General features: G+C 41.7%; 2 protein-coding genes across 5 annotated transcripts; both read right to left on the minus strand.

Moving 5' to 3' along the window:
* Positions 1–294: 294 nt before the first annotated feature.
* On the minus strand, positions 295–7,749 carry lamp1a (lysosomal associated membrane protein 1a). The gene is made up of 9 exons (XM_027009162.3): positions 7,416–7,749; positions 5,701–5,816; positions 4,940–5,156; positions 4,421–4,582; positions 3,949–4,151; positions 3,705–3,827; positions 3,558–3,624; positions 3,119–3,286; positions 295–2,464 (listed from the first exon to the last, which is right to left on the minus strand). Exons 1-9 carry the CDS (start codon positions 7,465–7,467, stop codon positions 2,325–2,327), a joined length of 1,248 nt encoding a protein of 415 aa, XP_026864963.2. The 5' UTR covers positions 7,468–7,749; the 3' UTR covers positions 295–2,324.
* Positions 7,750–8,553: 804 nt separating this feature from the next.
* cul4a (cullin 4A) lies at positions 8,554–23,878 on the minus strand. Of its 4 annotated transcripts, none has more exons than XM_081700713.1 (20): positions 23,256–23,878; positions 22,254–22,369; positions 20,445–20,549; positions 20,056–20,124; positions 19,709–19,782; positions 19,456–19,618; positions 19,187–19,276; positions 18,988–19,070; positions 17,166–17,233; positions 16,735–16,853; positions 16,274–16,466; positions 14,575–14,679; positions 14,290–14,400; positions 13,477–13,562; positions 12,928–13,035; positions 12,400–12,513; positions 12,159–12,264; positions 10,980–11,152; positions 10,567–10,719; positions 8,554–10,299 (listed from the first exon to the last, which is right to left on the minus strand). In XM_081700713.1, exons 1-20 carry the CDS (start codon positions 23,392–23,394, stop codon positions 10,204–10,206), a joined length of 2,271 nt encoding a protein of 756 aa, XP_081556839.1. In that variant the 5' UTR covers positions 23,395–23,878; the 3' UTR covers positions 8,554–10,203. The 4 variants fall into 4 exon arrangements, with proteins under 4 accessions (XP_081556839.1, XP_081556838.1, XP_081556840.1 ...); XM_081700712.1 differs by having other exon boundaries at positions 16,729–16,853; XM_081700714.1 differs by lacking the exons at positions 20,445–20,549; positions 22,254–22,369; positions 23,256–23,878 and adding an exon at positions 20,315–20,392 and having other exon boundaries at positions 16,729–16,853; positions 20,056–20,123.
* Between the last annotated feature and the right edge of the window lie 214 nt (positions 23,879–24,092).

Genomic DNA, 24,092 nt, shown 5'->3' on the forward strand with positions numbered 1-24,092 from the left:
TACTATAAAAGGTCAATTTTTTTCTACTGTCAAGAAAAATCTAACAGTGACTTACATATTAAATATCTTAGCTAATTGGCTAAGGATCAGCTAGCTGTTTCCTGTACATCCCAATGGATCTCTGTACATTCAAAAGGCAAACTGGTCCTGATTTAATGTATTTGTTCTACACTACCTATGTACTGGTAGATTTTATTATGCAATGCAGGTGATTAAGGTGTGATGCAACTGAAATGTAGCTCAAATGTTTGTGAAACCATTGTAATTTCTGTAATTATGGAACAGGAGGAAAAATGTGTTGAATTTCTTTTATTGACCTAACCCAGATGCATTAAAAAAAAACATTCTCTACAAAAGTAAGAGCTCAAATCACTGCAATTTATATGAACAAAACACCAACCAGAAGGGATTGGATGCACTGGCATGTTTTGAAGGCTTATAGATTCACACCTTATCAAATAAGCTGTGATAAAACAAGATATCAGCATTAAAAAGAAAAAAAAAAACAGTACATAGTTTACACTGACTTCTATTAATCTGTTTTCTCAGAGAAAAGATTTATGGGCTGTAACAAATTATAACACCTCCATAACATAATTCTAGCACACTCACAGTACACAGAGTGGTGCAGCATCCCATTATATTACAAAACCTGATGGCCAAGAGTGTCTCCATGTCAAACGTACATCTTCTGAATAGGTTAAGTTTTAAACTGCTGATGAAACTTGAGAGCTTGCTGTCCTTTAAGAGAACCCTTGGCAGTCTCATTTAGTTTCCCTCCTCCGAAACTTGACAGTTTAAAACTGCTGTGTAGTGCTGAGTATGCATCCCAGAGAAGCACATCTCCATGGATACATGAACAAAAAGGTCATAACATAAATCACCTTAGTAGGTGTGCAGATAATGATAGTTGTGTCCAGAATTTTCCCTTTTAACTAGAGAGTCTTCAGTACAGTAAAAATGGCCTCCACCAAAAAGAAAGCCAAAGAGGGGAAAGCAAAATTAACACAAGTATTTAACCATGCAATCTTGTCCACAACAACTCACGTTTACTCCCTCCTAATCTGTTCAAGGCCCAAACACACAGCGGATAACTGAATATTGACTGAGCAAAATGTCTTTGGTTTGGAATAGCCTACGTAAAAATACATGCAAAGGGCACACTTTGGATGTCTCAGACGTAGGCGGTGGTTGTTTTAGCATTTAATAATCAGCCAAATAACTGAAAATTGCAATTATCTTCATGAGAAGTATGCATGGATCTATGGTGTTAACAACCTGCTACATCTAGTGTGCCATGCTCATTGGCTTGAACTGGGGGTGAAGGCCTTACTGAATGCTTTCAAGGGGCAGCACACAGACTCCTTGGATCTCTGCACATTTTCCATGAACCCGAGTCTTCAGAGTCTTGAGAGGGATTTCCTGCATGCGATGCAGGAATGGAGAGACCAGACACAAGCCCTCACTTCAGCTCAATATTGAGGGAAAACACTAGCAAAGGGGCTTCACTTTTTATTGATGCCATTCCCCATCTTGACTGCTTGTTTTGTCTCTTCTCCTTACGTGGACGTTCACACCCAGACACGCTGTGCTCGTGCCCAAAAAGCTTTTTGCTTCACCTAAAACCTGTGCCTCATTCTCATGACTGACTGGATTAGATCAAGATTGGATAGTGGGTCAGACTGAGAATGACACTAAATGAACACAAGAATTCCCAGTCCTGAGCCACAGTTCTATAACAGCACTCAAAGCTCATGTACAATGTAAATGTTAAAATGATCTAATGCTGTGTAAAACCAGTTTAGGGTTTCTGGGAGTGACAAACAGGAGACTGGACTGGGGTACCTTGAATTAAGCCACACTGTCCCTCTCTGGCAAGAAAAAAAACCTTAGTCATTTTATAACTTAAATGTTAGAATACCTATTTACACAACATCAATTCTCAAAAAAAATTCTCCTTAAAAGTTAAAGACATGGTGAAAATGTTTGTAAAAAGAACAGAGTTGACCAATAAACAGGATGCCATTTGAACTCCTAGAAGTGAATGTAATTTACAAAATGGCTGGGTTCACATGGCTGGAAACAGAGCTGTTAGTAACATTCAGTTTACCCAAAGGCCATGGGGGCGCAAATGGGAAAAGTTCAACGACAGGCAGCAAGGTACTCACACTCATACACGCACACACACCCACACACAAACACACACACACCAGTCTTGTCAGCACAGTCCCAGCCAATCAATAGTAGCGATGGCCTTCCCCTGTACATGAGAGCCAGACAGAGGTCTTGACTGGTGCCCATAGTAGTAGGAACGCCACTGGAGCTCAGATGGTCTGGTAGCCAGCGTGACTCCTCCTCCTGCCGATGAGGTAGGCTATGAGGACTATGACCACGAGGCCAGCCAAGGCTGCGCCCACAATTATGGGGATGAGCACACTCTCCTGATCCATTGAGCACACGTCGGCTGTGGAGTGAGGTGGAGAGAAAGAGAATGAACAAAGATGAGAACCATTCGACTATGGAGTCAGATAACTCAGTCAAGGTACTGATATCTGGGTATTGTTTACTGGGATGTTTGCAATGTGCACTTTCCTGTCTGTGGAACATCATAGTATACCAGTAGACTTAATTTCTATTACTTATTAAATATTAATTTTCCCATTCTACACTTATATTACAACACTACTGATGAGATGAGAAACTGTCTGATAAAAAACTGGTGGTATTTTTCCTGATCTTTTGACCTTGACACACTGTCCTGTACATGTGCAGTTTGAAAATATGGACATGAGTATGATCCTCTTTACACCAATGCACACTGGGAACTGCATTATAACTTCCTCTGAGTGTGATGGCAGACAATATTTCTGGGAAATTCACAATGAGCCATAAACTGTTGCCTCATCTTTCACTCCCTTTCACCCTCTAGTAATGACACAATAAGTACATTATCCAGTGTTCACGCTAGGTTTTACAGCAGCTCAGTGCATGACTGTAGATTAACTAATGGTTCCTACTGGAAGGGAGGTCAAAGTTAATAAGGATTAGTTCCTAGGCTAAAAGTTCCTGCTTAAGACTGACTGCAACATATGGAGTAGTGGTAGCAGGATCACTGTACCTGATCCATATTGGTTGTCTTTGACCCCAAAGGGTTGCACCCACACTTTGAAGGTGTTGAGGGAAAAATTATTTGACACAAAAATGATCTGTTCAGTGGAGCACATGTATGAATGACCCAGAGTGCCTTGCAGGTAGTCTAGAGTGCTGTTGCTTATGATCAATGAAACTGGAGAGAATGGCAAAGGCACACACACACACACACACACACACACACACACAGTAATTTAATTAGAATTCTTATGGGAAGCTGGCACAGTTACAAACTAAATAAAAATAGACACTACCGTAAAATTTTAAATGTGTTGTGAACCTACAGTTAAGGGAAGTGAAACTTTATTATTAGAGCTATTGGACAATAGCGGGAACACGACACTGCTGTAATATTTCAGAACAGTACTTTTACAGGTCATGCGAGTCCTGGGGGGCGTGTCGCTTACCTGTCAAGTCAGGCCAGGCAGCAGACAAATTTAGAGCACTGAGGTAGTATTTACTGGTGGTGGTATTCTGTGGGAATAAAGAAGAAATACAACAGGAATCCAGGAGCGACTACAGAGGACGTGTTTGTGAGCATGTGTCATCCTCACCAGTGTGAATGTGAAGCTGAGGTTGGTGAGCCCCTCTGTCAATAGTAGAGTTGCGGCTGTGGAGTCACATGACCCCGAAGCTGATGTATTATTGGGCTCCAAGTTCATTATGCTCTGAACAGTCTGGGAAATTATGAACAGTCAAAGCTTAGCGACAACACATCCACACTGGAACGCCAAAGCTGGTACTGAGTTGTCTGAGCGTGCGCATATGACTCCTTGGTCATGCCACACACGTCTTTACCTTGTTCTGGGACTTGGAGTAGTATGTTACATTAAGCTGCAGACCCATTCTGGCCAGAAGGCAAACGGTTCCATTGGTACCAATGATGCTGTAGTTCCCAGGCTCTGGGTTGCCGGGGGGGACAGGGGAGGGGCTTGGGGTAGTTCTGGGTGATATCGTGGGTGCTACGGTGGTGGTGGGCTGATCAGCAGAACAAACAGTCTCTGAAGGAGCCAAAACACACTTACATTATACGGTAGTTCTATGAATTAGACTGTGACTACACAAAAAAAATTTCACAACAGCTCATTAATAAAATACGATAAGCTTGTAATAGTCGTCTCTACGTTGTTGAGGCATGAGAAAACCAATTTACTAAGAGCTCAATGACACTCATTCTCCAAATACATGGAAATAATAACTGGCCTGTCATGTAGGTAACATCCTTATGACAGGGTTGCAATAATTGCAGTGATTTAAGACAAATGGGTACCGTCAGTGCTGAGGTTGGCACTGCTCATGTAGGCCTCCATCCTGACATCAAAGAAGGTGATGTTGACTGCCTCCAGATGGACAATGGTGGCGCTCAGACAACGGTAGGTGGTGTTCAGCTGCGCCGAGATCTCAGAAGTGTTTGTCACCATGGTGATGACATCTGGGCAAATAATAGGGGCTCCCATGTAATTTAATTTTTAAACACTGGTAGGCCTGTAGATAAATCCTGGACCTAAACTAGTAAACTCAAACATCTTTTTTTCTGTTCACGAAGCTAGATTTAAGTATTTCTGATTTTTTTGGCATTTAAGATTAATGTTTATAACAACCATTATATTGCCAGTCCTATGCAATTCTCTCTCTCTCTCTCTCTCTCAAACTTAACAATTGCACTTCTTAGAGAAAATCAACCCCTACGCCAATTTAAAAATTCTGAATTCAAAACGTAGAGAAACAATTCTACTCAATTCTATTTTAATTCTAACTATATTCTACAAAGGATTGGAGCGTTTCTCACCCTTGCTGGAAGACCGAGGAAAGATAGCGCTGTCGCTCAAGTTGTAGCTCAGGCTCAGGTTGGCTACTTGGTACAGGAGTTGGTTGTGGGAGAACACCAGGCCCAGAGAATGGCCTTCACCAAAGACAGCCAGCAGCTCCGGGGAAACCCCTGCCCCTCCGCAGGAGCTCCCACTGCCCACTTTTGCCGAGGATGGGAGTGGCACGGTCACTGTGTTCTGCAGGTGCCATGGACAGCATATCACAATCAAGAAACTCAGTGCGTTCAACCATGACAAACAGACCGCTGTGTGCGTTTTCAACTGAGTTTGTGAAACAAAGGACCACGTGTAGCATCCATACACCTACAACAACTGTGTGATTCCACTCAGAAATACTAGAAAACCATTACATGCAATTTCCTTGTAAGTCATATATAGCCATTTATAACTTCACGTTGACAGCAGGAACTATTATGCACGTATTGGTAAATGATTACAAATATCTGTAGAGACTTTACGATAGCTATTTATGTGTTTTACTTATGCTATTTAAGTATGTAATTGTGGTGCTTCAAACAACATTACAAATTGTGTGTAGGAGAAATAGTTATTCAGGCAGTTATTTAACAGTTAGCAAAAATAGTTGAACCTCTTTAGATTATCACTACTAATAACGGTCTTTTAATTAGACATTCTGGACCATTGCGCAGAAGTTTAATTGAATGTCAGTTTCAAATATAGTGTTAAAACAAGTGTACAGATTTATAATTTAAGACCATACCGTTCCATTGGTTACTGGGTATGTAATGGAGAAGTTGGCAGAGAGCTGTGCTTTGATACATGTTGAATTTCCATCTTTCACCTCAAACATTACAGCATGTCCCACAGCAAACCAGCCTGCAACAGAAGACACACAAATATCGATCCTTTATGCTCCACAACTTAAACACCAAATCCATGCATTGAAAAAGTACAGAAAATTGTATTGACATGATACGGAGTGATAAATATTAAAGAACTGCAGCTTGTGACCACAAGATGGCGCTAAACGCTTTGATTTTGAACGAACCAAATAGAAATTCACTTTCTCCAGTTACACTGGGATTTCAGGCTGAAAGCCAAAAACATTACCCTTAGTAGTCAGGTTTGGAATAACGTAAACTAGGCGCCTCAACACGGTAATATTAGCCACACAACCCATTAATGTACCCTGAGTGAAATGCCCACCTTGCTGTCTAGCTGTTTTGCAGTGAAACGATATGGAATAACATATTAACACCAGGTCATGAGATTAATAGAGGCCAATAATAAAGTATAATACGTCTAAGACGAAGAAAGAAGTCACTATTAAGGTGTCGACGAATGCAGTAACCCGGGAATGAGGAAATCCTGAACCAGTCCGGCAGTGTACATTTAAAAACACCCGGACGGCGTTACATTACAAACAACAGAAGCGACAACGTAACTGGGAAACTCGAAGAGCAGCTTTGCGACACGTGACTGCTGCCCCAAGGGCCCCGCGGCTTCAGTGAGATCTTATGACAACCAAAAATGTTACAACTACTGAATGAAAAAGAAGACACGGAACAACATAATATATTGTTAACATAATGTAATAAAATGTTTGTTACTTAATACAATCAGCCGATGTGGAGTTTGTTCAAATGGTTGCAATAAAATAAGCAAAATCAACGGAGTCTTAAACCAAATACAGACTTTTAGGTAATAAATCGTTGCTTTTTAAAAAAAATAAAAACAAAACAAAACAAAGAAACACAAAAACAAACACACATTGGTCTTGAGATCCAAGAAAAGAAAGCTGCATTTAAAGACTAAAGCCTCTGGCGCACAGAGAACACGATTTATCGAACAGTCGGTGTCACCCACACCGAAGCCTTTGCCCGGTGAAGAGCAGCACACAGAGGCCACTGTGCTCACGGCGTCACGTGACGCGACCCGACCCAGAACAATGGAGCGCTCGGAAGGCTCGAACGCGTCCGGCAGCTTCTCAGACCGGTGCGCCCTGCTCGGACGCTCAAAACACGGAGCAGCATCGAGACGCACACACAGTGTGCACGAACGAGATTTGCTTTGTTTTTCCCCCAAAACGGATGGAGATTTGTTTAATAAGTTAACGCCACGAATTGTTACCGCACGTTAGGCCTACTGGTGGGGCTCTGGCAAGGATACAAACACTTATGGCGTAGTTTGAAGACACAAAACTGCAAATGCGTGCTCATTTGTGCCCTTAAAACGCCACGAGAGAAAGCATTAGTTACGATCAAGGATGGGTTGGTTTGTTGCACGGAGCCTGATTCGTGAGGCGACATTTCACGCTTGAAGATCAGAACAGAACTGCCCGGTATTGTAATTAAAAAACGCAATTACGAAATTAGTGCTTCACCATTTGACTATTTATTTAACGAATTTGTTTGTTTTCCCATAAATGTATATGGGGCTACTTTATTTTGGCAAGAATCGCTCGTCATTACTTACCTAGCACAGCAAAACAAGCAATCGAAATCGCCGGTAGTAGTTTTTGGGTCATGTTTGGAGTCGTTACTGTAAATAAGTCACGCGGAACAGCTATTCGTGATCAGCGATCAGTAAATTCTTAAGCACCACCTTGTCCCGGAGTCAGGCGGTGCGTCTTGTGGTCTAGCTTAGTGCAGGTTTCCTTGTCGATTATATATCCCCAAATTTTCTTTCGTTGATCACTTAATCCTCAAATTTCAATGTCCTGGCCTTTTGTACAAGAAAAGTTAACGGCACTGCAGACAAGAGCGAAGCCCACTTACGCCCTCAGTATCAACACTGAGAATGTTCCGAGTCATGTGAAACAGACTTTAGATCCACCCAGGAGAGTCACGTGAGGACAGAGCCACACGCCAGGTCGAGTTGACTTTTTTTACACTGCAAATCTGATTTATAAAAAAACAAATCATCTATATGTACTTGTTGTTTCTAGATTTTAAAGCGCAGATAATAATAGGCAAGATTCAATGATTTTGTAATAATAACAAAGTTTATTCCCTCGGTATACTCTATAAATGAGAGTCAGGAAATACCCAGTTTAAAAGCTGCACACGTCAGAGGTTCCGCAAACCCAACGCACCTTTCGCAACGTGCAGTTCTTGTGAGTCCCGCGCGACTGTGAGTCGGGCTGTTTTCCGAGTCGTCAGCTGACTGACACTTTCTCATCTTGGTGTCGAATCACGCGTTCTCATCACGGCAACGTAAATTCATCGCCATTGTAAGAATGTCGTGATGAACATCTTGGGGCACCACAGTTGACTCTCTAAGGTCACGCAATTCAGACGACACGGTGGTATGCGTTAAAAAAGCATGACTGTCACTCTACTGTTACCGCGCCGATAATTGCGCCAATCTAAACTTCGTCACGAATGTACCTTTTCGCTTTAGTTGGTACTCTGTTTTAACACACGGAGAGCACATTTTCCTGTCTGTTCTAAAAATTCAATGCATCTACAATTTTGCTCCAAACAATATCTTTGTAGTTATGACAACCACGTTAGATAAGGCCGTATGTTAAAAGTTCTGACAAATATATAAAAGAAACATAATTGGATAAAGTCTAGTGAAAGTATGGCTTACTAGCTTCAAATGCTACAACTTGCTTAAATATTTTTAATCTTGGCACGTGTTTAGAGATAAGTGGTTAGTCTGCCATACCAGGATCCGTTTTTGCAATTGATCTGCAAGTGTTAAATCATAAAAACTTTAGAAAACCATTTCACAACTATATGAGACACCTACAGGCCTTTGTTCATTTTGCTGTGGTCCTTCCCTTGGTATGTTTATTTAAGCAATTGCTCCCTAATCCAGGATAGGAAATTAAATTAGTCTGACCAGAATAGAAGCCCGGTCTACTAAGAACACAGTACTATTGTAATATGAATTATAATAGTACTGTGTACAGCATGCAGATGTCAAAACCACTGCTTAGCACAGCTAAGGTGCACCCCACAGTTGGGATCCAGATTTGAGTCCCAGTTGTGGTATGTGCCACTTGGTGCTGGGAGTCCTGAGGACACATTTGGGCATGTTTTCACTGGGAGAAGGAAAACAGCAAGCTTTGAATAAAATATTAGCCCTCCCTGTTTGTGAGTGTTTCACATAGCTATGTAGAAAGTAATGCTCTGATTAAACAAACCAAGCAAACCTCCATAATGCATTACATCCTAGTTTTTGCCTTCACACCCTGCAAACTTTGAATAACTGCCAGACTATTGGTAAATTCTGAAAGTCAGAAAGAAAATTGATATATATTTTTTGTGCAATATGCTTCCTAATAGATCCCCACACACTCACACAGATGCTCTACTTTGTCACACCTAGAGTCAGGATATTCTAATTAAATGATTTAATAGTTTGATATGTTTTTGCACATACAAATAATATAATACCCTGGCCTACAAAATCTGATGATCCAGAGATGTCGGTCAGCATATTTAGTGGTGAATTAGAAGAAAACAAACCTAACACGCAGATACACACACACACATCCGTAACAGAAACACACACAGAAAGGTGCCTTGTTGAGCCGTAACAAAGAATCGCACACCTTTTTGTCACTTTTTTCTTTTATCATTTCATTTGGTGAAACCTAGAGAATGTCATCTTGTAGAGTCACACTTCTCAGCGTATGCTTGTGTGTTAGTGTGTAAAATGCTTATTTTCCACAGATTTCCATAGCCTGAGAGAGAATTGAAACCCTGAAGCTAACAGGACCTGCTGCCATTAGTAAAAGAATCTGCACAACTGAAGTAACACTGTCCTGTTTTCTAGTAGCAAAATGACAGATGCGCAGTCAGAACCAACAACTCAACTATGAGTTTAAAGAAAGAGAATGAGAGAAATAGAGAGCTACTCAACATAAAACATCTAGCATAGAACAGACTGATCACACACGAATCGCAACCAAAACTCAAAAAAAAAAAAAAAAAAAAAAGTGAGGCGGAAGAAGAAAAAGTGCTTATTTGTGGGAATCATCAGCTCAGCACTCGCCTCTCTCAGTCCTCCAAGAGTCGCCCCTTAACCCGAGCGCTCCAAAATTCAGTACTTCCCCAACACCAGCCCAGTTCACTCAAACAGGGCATGGGGGTTAACTGAAAAGTGGGTTCTAGGCAGTTCCGGGGCCCATCAGGAGGAGAAGCCCTGTTGTGTGCGGTGGGGAGAGGAGGTAAAGCAGGGACTCATGGCCCAGCTGAACAGCATGTCCAAGGGGTTGGCCAGCACGCAGCTGGACGGTAGGGGGCGGAGCTCAGGCCACGTAGTGGTACTGATTGGGGCTCTCTTTGTCTCGCTCCATGTAGTCGCGGTCGATGAGGGACTCGATGCGCTTCTTCAGGTCTCCTGGCTAGCAAGCAGTAGTACAATTGTGCAAATAAGAAAGACCGAGTTAATGCAATGAGTTGCAATATGTCCATATTGTGGCTAATGTAAGGGGTTTTGGTTATTTTAGTGGTTTTGTTTCTCATCTGAGCCAACACATACTATGCATCTTAATCACAGTAGTCAACAGCACTTATTTAAACCATGCCATGCCCTGTTGCTGGACTTGTCTGGACCAGTCTGAGTCTAGTCATTAGCTTACATGGTGCTTGGTAAAACCACAGAGTTGTACCTTGACTGGGAACTTGAGCTGGTTGTAGAGTTCTGACACCAGCAGGTTGTGGCTGAGGGTCTTCCTCATCTTCATGATCCTTACCACCGCAGCATCAATCTGGTACTGCCTGTCCTGGAACACTCGCTCTGTGGTGCTCACCTGTTCCTCCACCTGAGAAAAAGACAGAAAACACAAACATGGAAGGAAAGGAACAGGGCATAAGAAAGGAAAGAACAAATGAAACAGACAGACAATGAAAGAAAGTTAGAAAAAAGTGTGGGGGGGGGGGGTCAACAGAGACATGGCATATGAGGGAGAGACAGACGGTTACAGAATGAACATTGACTAAAATCTTGAGGAAAGCCTGGGACCAGAGGAAGGAGGTAAGAATTCGGCCCGTAGGGTCACCAAGAGATCAACCAATGACCTACCGTCTCCTTCATCTGAATCTGGTTGATTTTGATACGGAACAGTTTGTGTTTGAAGTCATTGTTGAAGTTGAAGCGGTCTCCGTCCTCCACGTCTTTCCCTCGGGGATTCTTATTCAGTACGCGTGCTTTCCCACAGGCCAGGGATTGCAAAGTACGTCGCAGCTCACCATCCTCTGAGGAAACATGATACCAGTGTATTAGTTACCATTTAGTTTAAATGGCACCTCTGAAGTCGCACCTGGAACACATTAACATGCAGCACATATATGAACCTGAAAATTTATTGTAAACCAAAAGCAATAGTGTTGGGTACATCCACATACTTTAATATCTTAATATATACACTTTGTTTAAACCTTTCTTGAAATGTTAGAAAACTGAAAGAACTACGATAATAAAAATTAATTACATGACATTCTGATTGGGAAACACTTAATTTCCGATTTACCAAACAACATTACCACCGACAAAGCTAGAATTGTTTATTACTTCATTATCCAAGTCCCTTCTGGCAAACCCAGGACAGGCATCCCCATTTTCATTACATGTACCTGGATTTCACCTTTCGCTTTTTCTTCAGCGTTTCTGAGTTTAGAGTCAACATGGACCCTGACAGTGAAACCACGATGCCCGCAGATTTCTGCTAGTGCCTCTGGGGTTGCGTGTTCAGGTGTTTCACTGGCAACAGGTCAAAGTGGGTATGGACGGGGGAGGACTGAGCTGAAAGAACTAGTTCTGATCAGCATTGACAGTGACATGTTCTGCCCTGCTTATCTTTCATAGTTATGATCTAGTAAATGTGACCATCAAAATAGCACAACCTTTTGCTCTTTATTTCTCAGAGACCATTTCTGTTGCAAGATGTTGAAACTATGAAATGAGAAAGGGAGTGCATATGTATTTAAACACACATTTTTATAGCACTATGCATACTTTACAGCAGAATATATGAAGTGTGACAGTAGAACAGCTCTTAGATCCTGTGCTAAGGATGTTCCAATCAGAACAGGAAATAAAAGTACCCACCAAGGCCAAAGTTCCCAAGAACTCCCCATTCTCTTTTAGATCATAAGTCAAAGATGATTCTTTAACTATGAAAATGGTTACGAAAAGGAAAATGTATACAAATTAGTCAACAGGGATTTAGTTTTTTTCTGTTCTTTCTTCTTCTGTTTTTACCTATCCCAGTAGCTGTGTGGATCTCTTCTACTGTAAACTCCTCCCCTTCGTTGAACATGAGCAAGACAAGAGTCTGGAATAAGGACACCTGCAGCTCCTTTTTACCCTGCGCAGATGAAGAGAGCAAGAGGGTGACTCAGCATGTACCCCAAACCCAAAAAAACAGAATCCTTACAGTCTGAGGTTAACAAGTTCAAAATGGAGCATTTCCAGGTCATGCAGTAACAGGTTAGAGGTGGACCTCCTTAAACTCAGCCTTGAGGACCGCGTGACCCAGTGTGGGCTGCCACTGGAGCTTCCGTCCACTGTGCTTCCCCAGATAGAACATCTTGAACACCTCCTGGAGCTTCACCATCTAAACACACACGCACACCCTCATTTTCATAGTATTTTGTTCTCCGTCTCCTTCTCTCACACCCACACCCACCTCTCATGTACTCATCTGAAGATACAAGCTACCCTTGTTGTCCCACACTAAGCAGGTGCAGTATACAAAACCACTTACAGCCACAAACCAGCTTGACTCTCAATAACCAGCTCTTTGCAAATACAGAGGTGGTAATTTTATGCACCAACTGAGAACTTATAACTGGTATATAGAAATTATATAACAACTGAGCATAAAAGCATTCTTGTACTGAAACTGCCACAAGGTACCTCCTGTTTACTTTGACCGACAAATTGTGTATTCCGCGAATGGCAATTTTGTGGACTAAATATAGTGGCTTGAGTAATATTCCCTTTTCTAATGACACACACACACACTGACCTCTGTGGGCAGGTGGACTTCCATAGGCGTATAGGTGGGCCAGTAGCCCATGGTGAGGATGTTGACAGTGAGCTCTATGTTGCTGGGTTCACTCTGGTTCTGCATATACTGATGATTGCAAGAGACAGAAACTGATCTCAGCCAAATGACAAACCAAGGCTTCATTCTTGATGATACAGCCTGCTGACCACATGCTACAAGCTGGTGCCTTGCTGAAGCTACTGCAACACCTCGATTCATTCTGTGAAACTCTGACTCCGAGGCAATAGGGTTATGTGGACGAGGGTAACATAGTGGAAAAAGCCTCATAATTGCATAAAATGAACTGGCTTATGCACACAGCTCTTTGGAATCAGATTGAAACCAGGAGAGTTTGAGGAAAATGTTGGTTTCACTGAACAATATGAGCTGGTTACTTCTGTCTAATTCACATCTGAACAAAGGGGGGGAAAAAAAAAACCCAGGCAAAAGTCCAAACCAATGTTTAGGTGGAAATTACAGAGATCCTCATTTTGTCCAAATGCACCCACTTTTCAGGAGTGTGCATACCTGTTTGAACTGGATCATGATGTCTTTAGAGAGCTCCATGTCTTTGAACATGCCTTCGAGCTTGCTGGTGAAGGCCGCACCACACTCTGCAAGAGACCATAACTGCATGTCACAGGACCACTTTTCAGATGACACAAATGACTGCATAATAAGCTGTACTCCCTAAGCATGTGCTTCTGCTCATGGATGAATGTCTCCATCTGGACTGTAATTTGAGCATGCTGGTTTTTTAAATTTTTTACACAAGCTTAAGAGTTCCTCAGGGCAGGAGGTAAAGGTAAAGACACAATGTGATGATCAGTGAGATCTTGCTATAGATTAAACTTCAATTGCGATATGCGAGCTTTGACATTTAACGTAAAGTCTGATGTAAAAAGTAGCCATTTATATAAGCAGTTTTGACCAACACAAAATGAATGATGCAGTATGATGATAATACACAAACTGTCAACATTTATAGAAAAGTTATTTTCCTTCAGAAAATATTATTTGTTGCCAGTGTGACAGGAACTCTGCTCATGGAGCATGTGGTGGCTGAAGGACAGAACTGCTGTTAGATCACCTGCAGTGTGCATGCTCTCGTGTCAAACCACAGCATATCAGCTACTTCCTGCCATGTGACCGGAGGCCTTATGCTTGTGCAACCTGACCTCTGTGCTGGGAAACACAGCTGCAGTTTCCATCCTTAGTGTCTGTCAGCTACAAATCCAAGTCTGTGTCCAGGGCGTTTTCCTGTAACATCCCTTCCAAACACAGTGATGTCTTAAAGTCGACAGGGTAGAGATGAGGATCGGTGGGGGGGGGGGTCCCTACCGTGCTTGAGTTTGGACAGCATGGACTTCTCTGCATCCACAGAGGCACTCTTGCCCACCAGCAGGCGCTTTGCTAGGTCCTTCTTGTAGAAGGCTTCAAACACGTCCTTGCCTGCAGGAGTACACGTGTGATAAAACTGAGCCTTGGAAATGCTGTGTCTAGGGCATACTGACTGATGTTGGAAATACAGTTGTCAGGACATAACTGTGCAACTGTTAGTCAATCACAGATATGGTTTTTAAAAATTTCTTTAAAATAAATTCCTAAAAACATCCCACTCCCTACCGTGGATAAAACGGAAAATGATCATTATCTTGTCAAGGATTCTCTCTAGTTCCTCCTCTGTAGCTTCTTTGTTTCCAGCTCGCAGTTTGGAGTCCACATATTTGGCTGCAGGAAACACACAGCCACATACACACAGTGAAAAATCCTTCCTTTGATGACTCAGACTATAGTGAATGATCTAAGTGCAATGTTTTTCTATGCTTGAACAGCATAAATTTAGTGACAGAGGGAAACACTGTGTTCAAATATTGTCTGATACAGAAACACTGCATATTTAAAGGGAACCTATTATTTAAATGTTCATAAGTTTATTTTTGGTGTCTACTAAAATATATTTTAACACATTATTTTCTCTACACATCTCTATTCACCCTGCCTGGAATGCCCTGTTAGAGCTCCTGTGCCTATAAATGCTCTGATTGATCAGCTTGACTCTAGCCAAGCTTGCTGTAAGTGGGCAATACAAGGATTGTGTTACATCATTGCATCATCTTGTAACAAACAAAAAGGCTGGTATTCCAACAGGGCATTTCAGGCAGGGAAAACCTGGAAAAGCATAACGGGTCCTTTTAAACAAATGTAGCAGCATTTTTGCAAGTGCAATCATGATTCTCCACTTAAGCAAATAGTGTCCTTCCACCTCAACACCAATCAGCAGTGTAAGCTCATTCTGCCTTCGAGTTAGTATGTTTATATTAGAATCATGTCTCACATATCTGAAGCTGCATGCTGCCCATGGAGTGTCCCTGCCATACAAGTGCACCTCACAGGCCATGGTCCACATCAAAATGAAGCTCTGTTGAGAGTGGCTGTGTGCTTCTAACTAGCTGACTGACTGTAGGATCTTGTGCACCACTGAACAGGCCTAAACTGGAGGCTCCTTACTGCTGTACATAAATGTGAATATAAATACTTTATATGCAAAATGCTTAGCAGTTTAACTAAAGGCAAACCCAGAAGAGAATATTTTAAATCAGGCAAACCTAACCTGTCCACTACAGTCTGCTTAGTCAGCTGCAGAGCCATAGACAGCACCAGCACCTCTGGCTGCTCTGTCACAGGCTTGAGTGTGTGCACAGGTTCATTTATCTGATAATGGCGGTGGTTTTTTTCTTTCCTCTCTGCTGCCTCCTCACACAATTTAATAGCAGGACACAGTCCGGATGCACCAGAATGTGCGTTACATGTGCCATTGCTAATTGCAAAAACATTTATTTGCTCATGCAAAACAAGAACAAGAACAAGAACAACATTAATAATTTGGTTAATGGCTGCTTTGTTGTCAAGAACAGGTTGTTCATGGAAATTAAAAAAGATGGTCTCTCAAAATAAAGGTTCTTTAGATTTAAAGTGCACACCATGCCAGATGGCTCTACATCATAATGTTAAGAGAGCTCAGTGAGTTTACATTCCCATGTTGGATATCATTCATTTCTACAAAAAATATACATTAAAAAAATAAAACAAAATAAAAAAATACAATTCATCCTGTTTATGTGTAAGGCAATTCTTTGGGGGAAGAAAAAAAAAAAGATGTTGCACAACAAAAAATAGTTATGACTTCTGCAGACAAAGACCAATACAGAGATGCAGATCAATATAAAAAGCAAATCAGGAGAGAGGGAAAGGCAGATACAATAAGAAATAATGAAAGTGGGAGAGGAGGAGGTAGAGCCCCTGCCCCATGCCCCGCCCTCACCAATGAGCTCGGCTGGCTTGTTAGGCCTCTTGTTGATGAAGCTCTCGAAGGCCTCCTTCATGGCATTGATGAAGGTCTCGTTGCGCTGGAAGCAGCGCTGTGCCACATGGTCCATCTTGTCCTTGAAGTCCAGCAGCTCCTGTACCATGTCTTTGTCCTTCTCTGGAGAACCCACCACCTCGCCGCCGAAGCTCTGTGGGAGAAACACCATGCTGACTTGGGCAGGAAAGGCCAGCTGGGGCCAAGCCATGCTTTCCCACCACAGGGGAGATCTTGTTCCCTGTTTAAGACTTGAGCGTGCATGTGTGTATGTGTTTTTCCAAAGTTTAACTGATTTTTGCTAACTAAAGAGGTCTGCCAAATAAAGATTTCTTTCCAAACTGATTAAGAACAAGAATATATCATACACAGCAAAGAAATTACCCCAATACATGTGGTTTAGGGTGTGTGTGTACCTCTACCTTGATGTAATCTCTCCAGAACTGCAGTAGTACAGGCAGCCCTCCCTTCACCTTACTAAAGAGCTGGTACAGCAGAGTCAACTCTGTCACGCGATTCTCATCCAACAGAGTGCTAAGGCCTGAAGGCAGCAGAGCAGAAGGAGATTTGATACACACGTAACCCCCCCCCCCTCCGCACGCGCGCACACACACACAAACACACGTTACCCCCCCTCGCACACACACACACACACACGCTACCCCCCCCACACACACGTTACCCCCCCGCACGCACACAAACACACGTTACCCCCCCCTCGCACACACACGTTACCCCCCTCTCGCACACACACGTTACCCCCCTCGCACACACACACACACACACACACACACACACACACACACACGCACACATGCGCTACCCCCCCCCCCACCCCACGTTACCCACATACCTTTCTGTAATATGGCAGTCATGTGTTCACCCAAAAGTTGCTTCTCTATTGCAGAGATCAGCGGCTTCCTGGATAAAGGGGGACATTTAACTTGTAGAACTTTGAATGCTGCCATTTAGGATTGATTTTATATGCAGCTTGTAAAATGTTTATACACTTGAATATATTTAGTTTATTAACTATAACTACATCATGGCAATACCTAGAGGCTACCAACTTTTTCAGTCAGTTCTACATATTCTATGAACTTAGCTGATTGTAAGTAACGTGACTTGTTCTACTGCATCATGTTTGTGTTCAACCCACACCCCCAAAGAAGTCCAGCAATTTTTGAATATGTTGTGTAATGTTATATGGCCAAAAGTATAGCTATGGACACTCATTAATGAGTTCAAGTGTTTCAGCCACACCCACTGATAACAGGTATCTAAAATCAAACACAGCTATGCAATCTCCATAATACCACACCGGCAGTAGAATAGGTCATTTTGAATGGGTCATACTGAATGGGACGCATTTTAAATGTAGAAGTGTCATTGGATGCCACCTTTGCTACAAATCAACACATTGTCAAATTCTGCCCAGGGTTAACAGTACGTGTTATTATTGTAAAGTGGAAGTGTCCAGGAGCAAAAAAAGCTCAGCAATGAAGTAGCAGACCATGCAAACTCACAGAGAAGCGCTAGTAAGTTCTGTAAAAATCATCTATCCTCTGCTGCATCATTCACTTCAGAGCGCCAAATTGCCTCTGGAAACAACAGCAGCACAAGTACTGGGAGCTTCATGAGACGGGTTTCCATGGCTGAGCACTTTCACACAAGCCTAAGATCAATAAGCACAATGCCAAGTGTCAGCTGGAGGGGTGTGAAGCACGCCTGCACTGAACTATGGAGCAGTGGAAATGTGTTCTGTGGAGTGATGAATCACGCTTCACTATCTGACAGTCTGTTGGACAAATCTGTGTTTGGTGCATGTCAGGAGACCGCTATCTACAGTAATCCATAATGCCAACAGTAAAAGTTGTTGGAGAGGTAATAGTATGGGGCTGTTTTTCAGTGGTTGGGCTAGGCCCCTTAGTTATAGTGAGGGGTAATGTTAATATTACAGCATACAAGAAGCATTTTAGACAATTAAATCCACCTTTGTGACAACAGACTGGGGAAGACCCTTTCCTGTTGCGGCTTGACTGTGCCCCTTTACACAAAGCGAGATCATAAATACATGCTTTGACCAGTCTGGTGTGGAGGAACTCCAGTAAGCCTTCACAGTGGCCTGAGCTTAACCCCACTGAACAGCACTAGGATGAATTGGAACATTGAATGCAAGCCAGGCCTTCCCATCCATCAGTGCCTGACCTCGCAAATGATTTTGAAAAAATGGGCACAAATTCCCACAGACACAAGCCAAATTCATATGGAAAGCCTACCCAGAAGATTGGTGGCTGTTATAGCCACAAAAGGAGAGCCAACACCATATTAGTTCCCATAGTTTTGGAATGGGATGTCTAAAAAGCTCACATTAGGTGTGATGGTCTGATGTCCACATACCGTTGGCCATAACTCGCATAAACAGTATGCACAAGCACATTTTCAGTATAGATGTATATTAGCATCTCATAATCTGAAAACCTGCCTTCTGGTCACTCATTAAATACAAGCAGACACAACATACGCAGGTTATAGGACTCAAGTGGGGGGGAACCAGTCGTGGACTACAACTTACATTCGTTAAACACGCCACCGTGTCAGCCTGTTGAATACAGCTACTGAGTGGGTGCACCTAATAAAGTTAAAGTTATTGAGGACACACAGGCACAACTCACTGAGTGCTCTGATCTAGGTAACTAATAACGCGATCATTCTCCTCCTCCAGCCGTCGTGCTACATGATGCAGGTATTCAGGGACCTGAGGAAAGCAGAGAAAAGATGTCTTGGGCATATCGGCGTATGGCGGAACAACATATGGCGCAATTTCACGTGTTGACAGACAAAGGTGAAATACACGAAGCCATTTACACTCACGTCCCTCTCCAACATCAGTCTTTGTCCTTCTGCAGCATACAGGCAATTGGTCTCCATTAGAAACCTTTGTTCAAATGACTCCTTGTACACCTAAAAGAGGAAAAGGACAGCGATAAGATTTAAAAAAAGCAACATGTGCAGTATAATCCAGCAAACTCTTCTGTCATTGATCACAATTCTTGTAAAAACCCAACACTGATATTTTCAGTATCGCTGCTGTTCTTGAAAAAAAAAGAGTGATATGACATCGTCAAAAAACCACCAATTACCTGCAGGTCTGAGAGCATGCCCAGCAGGCTGCGCAGGAGGCTCCGGTCCACAGTCTCACCATTGCGCTCTTGCTCGATTTGCTCAAGAATCCCTTCCACTGTACGATTCTGCACCACACCATCGCTCACAATGTGTGTCCGGAACAGCTCCAGCCCTGTGTCCCTATTGCATTGCAGGCAAAGTCATTACTGCTTGAACACAAGGACCCAAAGTCTAGAAAGACCAGGGGATGTTTCTGATTGGTTAACATACCAGATGGAGGGCAGTAGGGAGTTCTGGAGTACGTATGTGCGATCCAGAAAAAGGAAAATGCTACGAATCATGATCTGGAGAAACAGAGATACCATACACATCAATACACAAAAACATCCCTGGATATTAGAACACACTTTAAAGGATTTTATAAATAAAAGAGTTTTTAGTCAACTATTTGCCCACTGTGACTCTTGTAGTTTGTGATTTTCGTTTCTTTATTCCTGAAATTAGCCCTGACTGTTGAGGGCAGCAGGGAGTTCATATGTGCCGCAAGTTCTTCAACTTTCCTCAAGTCCCCTAGTCACAAGGATCTCTCAGTACCAGCTTTTATGCTTGTTCCTTACTGTTTGTCTGCAGTGGTCCTGCCAGCACCTGTTCATCCTCTTCAAGAAAGATAGATTGTCCAGTGAGTCTGTGAGAGCAGGTTAAGTTCTTCAGTTCCACCATGGAGACAGACTGATTTATTAAAGCATCTGATTCTTCACCATGTCTTTCTTAATAAGTTTATCAAGTGGCAAAAATAGCACGACGCCGCCCCCTAGTGGAAGATCATATGTACTGGGGTTTTGGATGTGGAAAGGCAAACAAGACGTTATCACTTACTAACAGAGGCAATACAGGAACAACCATCAGGCATAGTCAACTCGTACACATTTTCTCTCTTCTCTGCTCTCTCATGCGCACACACACGCACCTACACAGGTATATAAACACCAATATTCAATAAAGGATATTCTTTAAACTGCTGAATTTGAGCTCGGACATGATCTTCACACACTTGACGGAGTTGTTTGTATAACATGGGTGAAACCTTGTAAGAGCAAAGATTCTCCACTGCCTGAAATAAAGAGAGAAAATAGAGAGAGAGAGAGAGAGAGAGAGAGAGAGAGAGAGAGAGAGAGAGAGAGAAACACATGCATAAGGTGTAAACAGTAGTATTGATCAGTACAGTGAGACAAAGTTGGCAAACCTATTTGATAAGAAGAACACAAATGTTTAATAATCAGCCATAGTGTGCAGACTCTGGAATGTTCTGCTAGTTTACTAGATTAGAAAGGACACACCAGCCAAGCCTGCGCAGCCCCATTTGCCACCTACCACTACAGGCAATGTTACAACACCATATGGCACAACAAGTAATGCTGTAATCAATTTGGGCAGATGAAGCACTAAGGCAAAAATCTGAGTGGGCTCATACTAGTAGTGAAGGTTGAAGTTCAAGGGTAGGAGGTCATAATGAAAAAACAGGTGTCAGTATTCCCTCCTTTATGTACCTAAAGCTTTCTGTACTCAACAGTGCCTTTTTGTCATACTCCTAATGTCTCTTGAACAACTTTAAGCATGATTCCACTCACATAGCCTTCACAATGTCTTACGTCTATGTCTTAAGAAATACCAATTGGATATATAAAATAATAATAATAATAATAACATAAATCTCCATGTGGCTCTGCAGTTTTATTAGTCACTGCTGCCAAAGCCTTAATTGAGCAGTCTCTGACCCCTGGCATTATCAAGATATTAACCTTGTTATGTTAACTATCAGCAAAGCTGCGAAAGTTGTGAGCCAGACCGCTGCAAATGCAGTAAAACATTAAAACTCTCAGCAGTCAACGAAATCCTATATTTATTTCAAGTTAAAGATCATTAAATTAATCTGAGGTATTAAAGGAGTACAGGCCAGCAGTAATCTCTCACCATCACAGTAATAAGGTGATAAGGTCAAAAATAAGGTCATTGATTTAGAAGATTAAAGAGCAGCTACTTCATAGATATAAACAAATATAAACTAGCTGTAGATAGCTCTTTACATAAGAACTACACAACAACATTTTAGGACATTTGTCAATTCAGTGAAAGCCTTATGGTACAAATGACAAAATCTCACATCATGGTATAATCAAATTTCAAACACACCTGATTCAACTCATCAATTCTTTACCAGGAAGAACAGTAGGTGTGTTAGAGCAGGGAAACTGTATAACACGGCTTTACGTTGATTTTAATAAAATCAGCACCTAAAAATCAATCAATCTAACAAGCCACATTTTAATTAAAGATGTTTATTTATTATATTATTACATTTATTACTACATTTGATGTATACTGTGACACTGATGTACCATGTAAAAATTCATACAGGGCTTTTGGGACAGTGACATTATGGCTTGGTATTTATTTCTTTGGGGTTTTTTTAAATTTATTTTTTATTCATTTTAATATTGAAAATCAGAGAGCCAAATACCATTCTAGATGTACTAATACAGTTTAATACAATAAATATTGAGTTAACATGTGTTTATTATTAGGCTACATAAAAATGATCAAAGCACAGAATTTACTTGGCCCTATGAGGGACTCTTTCCCTAGTTCCTCAGATGAAACAAAATTTAGGAAACACATTCATCCTTACTTCCTATGTAAGGCTAATCTCCCATTTTGACTCTTAGATTATGTGGTAGGCCCCCACCAAACTAGTACATCACTGCAATAATCTGAGACTGGCCTGTGTGTGCTTGCATTGGATCCACAGCTGATCTACCTGATACAGCTCCTCCAAGTTGTACTTGATTGATGTGCTATTCTGAATGGCACCAACGGCATCCCGCAACTTCAGCCATGTGTCTTCAGTGTAGGTTTCTGTCATCTTGGGTCTGTCTACACAACACAGAGCAAGCCCTCTCAATGTGAACAGAGGAGACACATTTTGGCACTGATGTCTCTGCTCACCAACATGTGTGAAACTATGTAATAGGACAGCAATTGCAACACACACACACACACACTTCTAAAAATCACTTAAAAACACAGCAAGCAGGTAGAAAAAATGTGTTTACATATAAGATTATAACCAAGTGTTTTTAAATAAACCAAAATACACAACAGGTAGGAACACTGCGCTAAGTAAAACAAGAATAAATGTCAATAAATTAAAACCGCAACAGCAGCAAGAATGAGCTTCGCTATTAAGAGCTTCAACGGATGTAAACACACTCAATTTTACAATTCAGTATATAGGTTTGTAAGCGATTCATGAGTGAGAAAGTTATCAAAAGACTATTCTGCAGATTGCGTACATTTTTAGCAAGATAAGCGGCAGCCTGTCACAATATATTTGAAATATGATCGCTTATGCAGAACCAGCAAATACTAAATACATATTTAATATAAAGCTAAACATATCACTAAACTCCCTGTACGGCGACGTTTTTGGAAAAACAACTGCACATCTCACTCCAAAACAAGCAGAAAGCAATTAGGATAGCAAGCTATCAGGTTGAAGACCGTTTCTATTTGTATCTCGCCAGGTTAGACAGAAACATATAGCAAACTGATTCAGCTGAAGTACACAAATACACATAGTATTTAACTGAGGTTACATACATACACATTGGCCAAGGTGGCAAACATAAGATACTTTTTGCTTGAAAGTGTATAGCTAATCTTAGCTTAGCTAGCTAGTTAGCTTCTGTTATCCAGCTAACTAGCGTTAGCCAACTTAAGCTATATGCCTTTTCAGACAACTTACTTTGTAGCTGCTTACCTTTGAAGTTCTTAATGACCAATTTCTTTGAAGCACCGGTTTTGGAAGCCATTGCGGCTGGGGTTTTTGTTACTCCATTGCTGTTTTCTGCCAAACCAGAGAAGTTGGCTATCTTGTTCTGTCGTATGTCTTCTGCCATGATGCCCAACTTCAAGCTAGCGAGATTTTTTTTTTTTTGCCAAGGAGCTACCCCAAATCTGTCAGTTTTGTTTGTCCTCAGTCAGACGGGCGGCTCAAATTCAGCTTTAGTTTCTAGCTTTAAACGCGATAAACAAAATGATAACCTAGTGTGAATTCACTGAAATATCTATTTGTGTGTGTGATCTGACCGCATCAAACGTGTGTGCCAATAGCTGACAAAGTTGAGTCAGGGAGGAACCAGCACTGAAGCTCTTTGGTTCACTAAAGTTAGCCCGCTAGCTAGCTAACTACAACAAAACACAACAAAAAAACCCCCCGTAAATAATACCTGACCACCGGTCGTCGCCTCATGCATACTGCTGTCAGCTGTCACGTAGCGTGTTCGCGTAATATTTTACATTGAGACAACACACTCGCCAATAATAACTGCAAAATGTTCATAGCTCACGCTAATTTTCTCCAAACACCATAACAAAATGGCCAGGATTAGACAAGTGCATCTTGGGAAACTTCCTTTTTGTGCGTTGTTTACTGAGGTAAATTCCCCGGGGATTATAAACTATATATCTAGGACATCGCAATGTGGTCCTAAATTAATTATAATGATACTGACCCTGTGGTTTAGTAAAATAAACAAACAAACAAACAAACAAACAAATAAATAAATAAATGGTAATGCATTTCTACAGCTATCGA

This window comes from Electrophorus electricus, chromosome 18 (genome assembly GCF_041902795.1).
Source record: "Electrophorus electricus isolate QZ-2024a chromosome 18, ASM4190279v1, whole genome shotgun sequence".
In the NCBI taxonomy this organism is placed as follows: domain Eukaryota; kingdom Metazoa; phylum Chordata; class Actinopteri; order Gymnotiformes; family Gymnotidae; genus Electrophorus; species Electrophorus electricus.